A 9877-nucleotide genomic window follows, 5' to 3' on the forward strand; every position below is an offset into this window, starting at 1 on the left:
AGCTGGCAGTGTTGTTTACGTTACGTTGCGTTAAAAGAACGACAATAGCTGGCTAGCTAACCTAGAAAGTCGCTCTAGACTACACAATTATCTTTGATACAAAGACGGCTATGTAGCTAGCTATGTAGCTAGCTACGATCAAACAAATCAAACCGTTGTACTGTAATGAAATGAAGTGAAAATGTGATACTACCTGTGGAGCGAAGCGGAATGCGACCGGGTTGTTCTATTCGGTAGACGTTGGCTAGCTGTTGGCTAGCTAGCAGTGTCTCCTACGTTAAGGACGACAAATAGCTGGCTAGCTAACCTCGGTAAATTAAGATAATCACTCTAAGACTACACACTCTAAACTACACAATTATCTTGGATACGAAGACAGCAAAGACAGCTATGTAGCTAGCTAACACTACACTAATCAAGTCGTTCAGTTGAGTGTAATAGTTTCTACAGTGCTGCTATTCGGTGGACGTTTGCTAGCTGGCTAGCTGCTGGGCAAATAGCAGTGAAGACTACGTTAGGATGGCGAAATACGATAATTACGCAATTATCTTTGATACAAAGACGGCTATGTAGCTAGCTAAGAAGAAATTGCTAAGATTAGACAAGTCAAACCGTTGTACTATAATGAAATGTAATGAAAAAGTTATACTACCTGCGGAGCGAAGTGCGGATGCGACCGCTCGCTCCAACCCGGAAGTGATATGTTATATTACTATATTATTATATTACTGTTATATTATTATATTACTATATTATTATATTACTATCATATTATTATATTATATTACTATATTATTATATTACTATATTATTATATTACTTTATATTATTATATTACTACTATATTATTATATTACTATATTATTATATTACTACTATATTATTATATTACTATTATATTATTATATTAGTACTATATTATTATATTACTATTATATTATTATATTACTATTATATTATTATATTACTTTATATTATTATATTACTATTATATAATTATATTACTATTATATTATTATATTAGTACTATATTATTATATTACTATTATATTATTATATTACTATATTATTATATTACTATATTATTATATTACTTTATATTATTATATTACTATTATATAATTATATTAGTATTATATTATTATATTAGTACTATATTATTATATTACTATATTATTATATTACTATATTATTATATTACTATATTATTATATTACTATATTATTATATTACTGTTATATTATTATATTACTTTATATTACTATTATATTATTATATTACTGTTATATTATTATATTACTATTATATTATTATATTACTATATTATTATATTATTATATATTACTATATTATTATATTACTACATATTATTATATTATATTACTATATTATTATATTATTATATTATATTACTATATTATTATATTACTACATATTATTATATTATATTACTATATTATTATATTACTGTATTATTATATTACTGTATTATTATATTACTGTATTATTATATTACCATTATATTATTATATTACTGTATTATTATATTACTGTATTATTATATTATACTACCATTATATTATTATATTATTATATTACTGTATTATTATATTATACTACCATTATATTATTATATTACTGTATTATTATATTATTATATTATTATATTACTGTATTATTATATTACTGTATTATTATATTATACTACCATTATATTATTATATTATTATATTACTGTATTATTATATTATACTACCATTATATTATTATATTACTGTATTATTATATTACTGTATTATTATATTACTGTATTATTATATTATATTACCATTATATTATTATATTACTGTATTATTATATTACTGTATTATTATATTACTGTATTACTGTATTATTATATTATTATATTACTATATTATTATATTACTGTATTATTATATTATTATATTATTATATTATTATATTATTATATTATTATATTACTGTATTATTATATTACTGTATTATTATATTATATTACCATTATATTATTATATTACCATTATATTATTATATTACTGTATTATTATATTATTATATTACTGTATTATTATATTACTGTATTATTATATTACTGTATTATTATATTACTGTATTATTATATTACTGTATTATTATATTATATTACTATATTATTATATTACTATATTATTATATTATATTATTATATTATTATATTATATTACTGTTATATTATTATATTACCATTATATTATAATGGATGTAGCAGCCTGAAACCAGTTTTCTAGAAAGTGGGGGGTAGTCGAGGATAAGTGCCTGCTGGGTATCATTCCCAAAATCTGAACTGCTCGTTACACTGTTTCTAATGTGTGTGTGTGTGTGTGTGTGTGTGTGTGTGTGTGTGTGTGTGTGTGTGTGTGTGTGTGTGTGTGTGTGTGTGTGTGTGTGTGTGTGTGTGTGTGTGGGTGTGGGTGTGGGTGTGGGGTGTGTGTGTGTCAGTTGGCAGGAACAGGAGTGTTGGCCGTAGGGCTGTGGCTGCGTTTTGACTCTCGGACTGAGGGACTGTTCAGTGGAGAGGACTCTCCTTCTGTCTTCTTCACCGGTAAGACTGAGCTCTCACCCCTAACCCCTATACCTTAAATCTAACTTCTCACCCCTAACCATAACCCCTCCACCCTAACCCCTACAGCATAAAATATCTCCTCTCAGCTAGTGGTATCATCATGTCTGTTAGAAACTCTAAGGTCCCCAAATAGGTTTCTAACACACACACACTTAATTCTCTACACAGAGTCAGGGGACAGGGGTCAGGGACAAAGGGTCAGGGACAGAGTCAGGGGTCAGGGAAAGAGTCAGGGGTCAGGGACATAGTCAGGGACAGAGTCAGGGGTCAGGGACAGGGTAAGGGGCCAGGGACAGGGTAAGGGGTCAGGGACAGGGTAAGGGGTCAAGGAAGAGTCAGGGGTCAGGAACAGAGTCAGGGACAGGGTAAGAGGTCAGGGACAGAGTCAGGGGTCAGGGACAGGGTAAGAGGTCAGGGACAGAGTCAGGGGTCAGGGACAGGGTAAGGGGTCAGGGGTTGTGGACAGGGTAAGGGGTCAGGGACAGAGTCAAGGGTCAGGGACAGGGTAAGAGGTCAGGGACAGAGTCAGGGGTCAGGGACAGAGTCAGGGACAGGGGTCGTGGACAGGGTAAGGGGTCAGGGACAGAGTCATGGGTCAGGGACAGAGTCATGGGTCAGGGACAGAGTCAGGGGTCAGGGACAGAGTCAGGGGTCAGGGAAGAGTCAGGGGTCAGGTACAGAGTCAGGGACAGGGCTCAGGGACAGGGTCAGGGACAGAGTCAGGGGTCAGGGACAGAGTCAGGGACAGGGCTCAGGGACAGGGTAAGGGGTCAGGGACAGAGTCAGGGGTCAGGGACAGAGTCAGGGACAGGGGTCATGGACAGGGTAAGGGGTCAGGGACAGAGTCAGGGGTCAGGGACAGAGTCAGTGCATGGTGTGTGTGTGTATGGTGTGTGTGTGCATGGTGTGTGTGCATGGTGTGTGTGTATGGTGTGTGTGTGTGTGTGTGTGTATGGTGTGTGTGTATGGTGTGTGTGCATGGTGTGTGTGTCCATGGTGTGTGTATGGTGGGTGTGCATGGTGTGTGTGTATGGTGGGTGTGTATGGTGTGTGTGTATGGTGTGTGTGTGTGGTGTGTGTGCATGGTGGGTGTGCGTGGTGTGTGTGTGTGTGGTGTGTATGTATGGTGTGTGTGCATGGTGTGTGTGCATGGTGTGTGTGTGTGTGGTGTGTATGTATGATGTGTGTGCATGGTGTGTGTGTGTGTGTGTGTGTGTGTGTGTGTGTGTGTGTGTGTGTGTGTGTGTGTGTGTGTGTGTGTGTGTGTGTGTGTGTGTGTGTGTGTGTGTGTGTGTGTGTGTGTGTGTGTGTGCATGGTGTGTGTGTATGGTGTGTGTGTATGGTGTGTGTATTCATGGTGTGTGTGTATGGTGTGTATTCATGGTGTGTGTGTGTGTGTGTGTGTGTGTGTGTGTGTGTGTGTGTGTGTGTGTGTGTGTGTGTGTGTGTGTGTGTGTGTGTGTGTGTGTGTGTGTGTGTGTGTGTGTGTGTGTGTGTGTGTGTGTGTGTGTGTGTGTGTGTGTGTGTGGTCCACAGGTGTGTATATTCTGATCGCTGCGGGGGCGTTGATGATGGTTGTTGGGTTCCTGGGCTGCTGTGGAGCCATTAAGGAATCCCCCTGTATGCTCGGACTGGTGAGGATCAATGATGGTGATCATAGAATACAATGATAACACACTTTTCATTGCAAGGCCTCACACCCTGTCTGTCTCTCGTTCTCCCCCTGTCTGTCTCTCTCTCCTGTCTGTCTCTCTCTCCTGTCTGTCTCTCTCCGCGCCCCCTGTCTGTCTCTCTCCCCGCCCCCTGTCTGTCTCTCCCCCCACCCCCTGTCTGTCTCTCGTTCTCCCTCTCTCCCCACCCCCTGTCTGTCTCTCGTCTCCCTCTCTCCCCACCCCTGTCTGTCTCTCTCCCCGCCCCCTGTCTGTCTCTCTCTCCTGTCTGTCTCTCTCCTCCGCGCCCCTGTCTGTCTCTCTCCCCGCCCCTGTCTGTCTCTCCCCCCACCCCCTGTCTATTTCTCTTCTCTCCTCCTGTCTGTCTCCCCCTTCCCTGTCTGTCTCTCCCCACCCCTGTCTGTCTCCCCCTTCCCTCTCTGTCTCTCCCCACCCCTGTCTGTCTCCCTCTCCCCTCTCTGTCTCTCTTCTCTTCCCCTGTCTGTCTCTCTTTCTCCTCCTGTCTGTCTCCTCCTTCTCTCCCTCTCCCCCCACCCCCTGTCTGTCTCTCGTTCTCCCTCCCCCCACCCCTGTCTGTCTCTCCCCCACCCCCTGTCTGTCTCTCGTTCTCCCTCTCCCCCCACCCCCTGTCTGTCTCTCGTTCTCCCCTGTCTGTCTCTCTCTCCTGTCTGTCTCTCTCCCCTGTCTGTCTCTCTCTCCTGTCTGTCTCTCTCCGCGCCCCCTGTCTGTCTCTCTCCCCGCCCCCTGTCTGTCTCTCCCCCCACCCCCTGTCTGTCTCTCGTTCTCCCTCTCTCCAGTTCTTCTTCTTCCTGTTGTTGATCTTTGGGGTGGAGGTAGCAGCAGGGATCTGGGGGCTCTCCAATAAAGACACGGTAACACACTCAGAGGCTGTTTCACTGTTTGTTGTTCTTACTGTGGCCAGACCATCAGACCATCTATTACAGATCAATACAAAACCTTAGCATCTCTCCATTCTCATGTCTCTCCTCCTGTCTGTCTCCCCTCCCCTGTCTGTCTCTCTTCTCTCCCCCTGTCTGTCTCCCCTTCCCTCTCTGTCTCTCTTCTCTCCCCCTGTCTGTCTCCCCCTCCCCTCTCTGTCTCTCTTCTCTCCCCCTGTCTGTCTCTCTTCTCTCCTCATGTCTGTCTCCCCCTTCCCTCTCTGTCTCTCCCCACCCCCTGTCTGTCTCCCCCTTCCCTGTCTGTCTCTCCCCACCCCCTGTCTGTCTCCCCCTTCCCTCTCTGTCTCTCTTCTCTTCCCCTGTCTGTCTCCCCCTTCCCTCTCTGTCTCTCTTCTCTTCCCCTGTCTGTCTCCCCCTTCCCTGTCTGTCTCTCCCCACCCCCTGTCTGTCTCCCCCTTCCCTCTCTGTCTCTCCCCACCCCTGTCTGTCTCTCCCCACCCCTGTCTGTCTCCCCTCCCCTCTCTGTCTCTCTTCTCTTCCCCTGTCGGTCTCTCTTCTCTCCTCCTGTCTGTCTCCCCCTTCCCTGTCTGTCTCTCCCCACCCCTGTCTGTCTCCCCCTTCCCTCTCTGTCTCTCCCCACCCCCTGTCTGTCTCCCTCTCCCCTCTCTGTCTCTCTTCTCTTCCCCTGTCTGTCTCTCTTCTCTCCTCCTGTCTGTCTCCTCCTTCCCTCTCTCTCTCCCCACCCCATGCCTGTCTCCCCCTCTCCTCTCTGTCTCTCTTCTCTTCTCCTGTCTGTCTCCCCCTCTCCTCTCTGTCTCTCCCCACCTCCTGTCTGTCTCCCCCTTCCCTCTCTGTCTCTCTTCTCTTCCCCTGTCTGTCTCTCTTCTCTCCTCCTGTCTGTCTCCCCCTTCCCTCTCTGTCTCTCTTCTCTTCCCCTGTCTGTCTCTCTTCTCTCCTCATGTCTGTCTCCCCCTTCCCTCTCTGTCTCTCCCCTCCGGCGTCCCTTGTCTCCCCCTTCCCTGTCTGTCTCTCCCCTCTGGCGTCCCTTGTCTCCCCCGTCTGTCTCTGTTTAGGTGGTGGAAGACATCACAGAGTTCTACAAGCAGACTTACAATAACTACATGAACACCAAGCAGGAGGCCCTGAAGGAGACATTACGCCTCATACACTTTGGAGTGAGTACACACACACACACACACACACACACACACACACACACACACACACACACACACACACACACACACACACACACACACACACACACACACACACACACACACACACACATACATAACTGTCTGTCTGTCTGTCTGTCTGTCTGTCTGTCTGTCTGTCTGTCTGTCTGTCTGTCTGTCTGTCTGTCTGTCTGTCTGTCTGTCTGTCTGTCTGTCTGTCTGTCTGTCTGTCTGTCTGTCTGTCTGTCTGTCTGTCTGTCTGTCTGTCTGTCTGTCCACACACATAACTCTAACACAACAGTCCAGGGTATGTCTGTCTGTCAAGTGTACAGTAGAACTAAAATTGTGTTTCCTGTGTTTCCCTGGGGCAGCTGAACTGCTGCGGCCTGACAGGCACGATAATTGACAGCGCCAGGGAAACCTGCCCAAAGAAGGAAGGACTGGAGGCTCTGATTACCACGGTAACAAACATAACCCCTGCCGCAACAACTATTTGAGTGATGAGCTATTATAGTATAGGGTAGAAGTGTATATTCTAGGGTAGAAGTGTATATTATAGGGTAGAAGTGTATATTCTAGGGTAGAAGTGTATATTATAGGGTAGAAGTGTATATTATAGGGTAGAGGTGTATATTATAGGGTAGAGGTGTATATTATAGGGTAGAGGTGTATATTATAGGGTAGAGGTGTATATTATAGGGTAGAAGTGTATATTATAGGGTATTATAGGGTAGAGGTGTATATTATAGGGTAGAAGTGTATATTATAGGTTATTATAGGGTAGAAGTGTATATTCTAGGGTAGAGGTGTATATTATAGGGTAGAAGTGTATATTATAGGGTAGAAGTGTATATTATAGGGTATTATCGGGTAGAGGTGTATATTATAAGGTAGAGGTGTATATTATAGGGTAGAAGTGTATATTATAGGGTAGAGGTGTATATTATAGGGTAGAGGTGTATATTATAAGGTAGAGGTGTATATTATAGGGTAGAGGTGTATATTATAGGGTAGAAGTGTATATTATAGGGTATTATAGGGTAGAGGTGTATATTATAGGGTAGAAGTGTATATTATAGGGTATTATAGGGTAGAGGTGTATATTATAGGGTAGAAGTGTATATTATAGGGTATTATAGGGTAGAGGTGTATATTATAGGGTAGAGGTGTATATTACAGGGTAGAGGTGTATATTATAGGGTAGAGGTGTATATTATAGGGTAGAAGTGTATATTATAGGGTAGAAGTGTATATTATAGGGTATTATAGGGTAGAGGTGTATATTATAGGGTAGAGGTGTATATTATAGGGTAGAAGTGTATATTATAGGGTAGAGGTGTATATTATAGGGTAGAGGTGTATATTATAAGGTAGAGGTGTATATTATAGGGTAGAGGTGTATATTATAGGGTATTATAGGGTAAGTGTATATTATAAGGTAGAGGTGTATATTATAGGGTAGAGGTGTATATTATAGGGTAGAAGTGTATATTATAGGGTAGAAGTGTATATTATAGGGTAGAGGTGTATATTACAGGGTAGAGGTGTATATTATAAGGTAGAGGTGTATATTATAGGGTAGAGGTGTATATTATAGGGTAGAAGTGTATATTATAGGGTAGAGGTGTATATTACAGGGTAGAGGTGTATATTATAAGGTAGAGGTGTATATTATAGGGTAGAGGTGTATATTATAGGGTAGAAGTGTATATTATAGGGTAGAAGTGTATCTTATAGGGTATTATAGGGTAGAGGTGTATATTATAGGGTAGAAGTGTATATTATAGGGTAAAAGAGTTGTAGCAGTGTGTAATCTCAGTGTGTTGTTCGGTCAGAGTTGCCCAGCGGCCATTGACGAGGTGTTCAACTCTAAACTCCATATCATTGGAGGAGTGGGCATCGGAATTGGAGTCCTCATGGTGAGAACAGCCAATCAACTCTCTCCTCTCCTGTCTCGTTCTCTCATTCACTCCTTTCTTTTCTATCCGTCCTCCTCTCCTCTCCTTCCTCTCTCTCCTCCTCCCCTCTCCCTCTCTCTCCTCTCCTCCACTCCTCTCCTTCCTCTCTCTCCTCCTCCCCTCTCCCTCTCTCTCCTCTCCTCCACTCCTCTCCTTCACACCTCTCACTCCTCTCCTTCCTCTCTCTCCTCCTCCCCTCTCCCTCTCTCTCCTCTCCTCCACTCCTCTCTCCTCTCCTTCCTCTCTCTCCTCCACTCCTCTCTCCTCTCCTCCACTCCTCTCCTTCACACCTCTCACTCCTCTCTTTTCTATCTCTCCTTCACTCCTCTCTCCTCTCCTTCCTCTCTCTCCTCCTCCCCTCTCCCTCTCTCTCCTCTCCTTCACACCTCTCACTCCTCTCTTTTCTATCTCTCCTTCACTCCTCTCTCCTCTCCTTCCTCTCTCTCCTCCTCCCCTCTCCCTCTCTCTCCTCTCCTCCACTCCTCTCTCCTCTCCTTCCTCTCTCTCCTCCTCCCCTCTCCCTCTCTCTCCTCTCCTCCACTCCTCTCCTTCACACCTCTCACTCCTCTCTTTTCTATCTCTCCTTCACTCCTCTCTCCTCTCCTTCCTCTCTCTCCTCCTCCCCTCTCCCTCTCTCTCCTCTCCTCCACTCCTCTGTCCTCTCCTTCCTCTTGTCCTCTAATGATATGTAGTTTCTCTTCTGTCCAGATCTTTGGGATGATCTTCAGCATGCTGCTGTGCTGTGCCATCAGGAGGTCCCGTGACATCATGTAGACTCAGACTCTGCCATTCCATGCACTTAACTTATCTGTGTGTCTGTCCTCAATAGATGTTAAATGCTCACTAGGTTTGTACTGCCATTTGAGTTAGTTGTCAGTTTTAGGGTGGCAGCCAACCAGCCAGCCAGTCAGTCAGGCTCTACCCTGGATGGAAACTCAGTCTCCTGTGAATGTGTGGAGCCGTGCTGAGGTTTTGTAACAATGTAATCAGTGTATCGTTTCATCACTGTAGAAGCAAAACGCCTTCAAATCTGCCAGAATTTAATCTGTTGTATGTGCTTTAAAAACCTGACTATGTTTCTCCTCATATTGCCTGTTTGTTCAGCTACATGGACTGTAACAACTTTATGGCAGAGTACAGATTTTATAAACATTTTTATTGCAACTATTTTGATGAACTAAGATGTATATTTCTTTGAATTGCCAAATAAAATGACTTAATATGGATGTCAGACTGTGAGTGACTGTGGAGATGGATGTGGGGATTAGATCTAGTGACTGTGGAGTTGGATGTGGGGATTAGATCTAGTGACTGTGGAGTTGGATGTGGGGATTAGATCTAGTGACTGTGGAGATGGATGTGGGGATTAGATCTAGTGACTGTGGAGATGGATGTGGGGATTAGATCTAGTGACTGTGGAGATGGATGTGGGGATTAGATCTAGTGACTGTGGAGTTGGATGTGGGGATTAGATCTAGTGACTGTGGAGATGGATGTGGGGATTAGATCTAGTGACTGTGGAGATGGATGTTGTCATGCAGATGATAGA

At 43.0% G+C, this 9877-nt stretch overlaps 1 protein-coding gene across 2 annotated transcripts in view; it reads left to right on the forward strand.

The window, feature by feature from the left end:
- LOC124023052 (CD9 antigen-like) overlaps positions 1–9554 on the forward strand; it is a 58709-nt gene extending 49155 nt beyond the window's left edge. For both annotated transcript variants that reach the window (XM_046337643.1, XM_046337644.1), the window contains exons 2-8: positions 2500–2602; positions 4160–4257; positions 5091–5165; positions 6266–6367; positions 6742–6831; positions 8206–8289; positions 9037–9554. In XM_046337643.1, the coding sequence (XP_046193599.1) occupies positions 2500–2602; positions 4160–4257; positions 5091–5165; positions 6266–6367; positions 6742–6831; positions 8206–8289; positions 9037–9102 (618 nt within the window). In that variant the 3' untranslated portion in view covers positions 9103–9554. The remainder of the gene's footprint in view (positions 1–2499; positions 2603–4159; positions 4258–5090; positions 5166–6265; positions 6368–6741; positions 6832–8205; positions 8290–9036) is intronic.
- Positions 9555–9877: the final 323 nt, after the last annotated feature.

The sequence above is a fragment of the Oncorhynchus gorbuscha genome, unplaced genomic scaffold (genome assembly GCF_021184085.1).
Source record: "Oncorhynchus gorbuscha isolate QuinsamMale2020 ecotype Even-year unplaced genomic scaffold, OgorEven_v1.0 Un_scaffold_1489, whole genome shotgun sequence".
NCBI classification, from domain to species: Eukaryota; Metazoa; Chordata; class Actinopteri; order Salmoniformes; family Salmonidae; genus Oncorhynchus; species Oncorhynchus gorbuscha.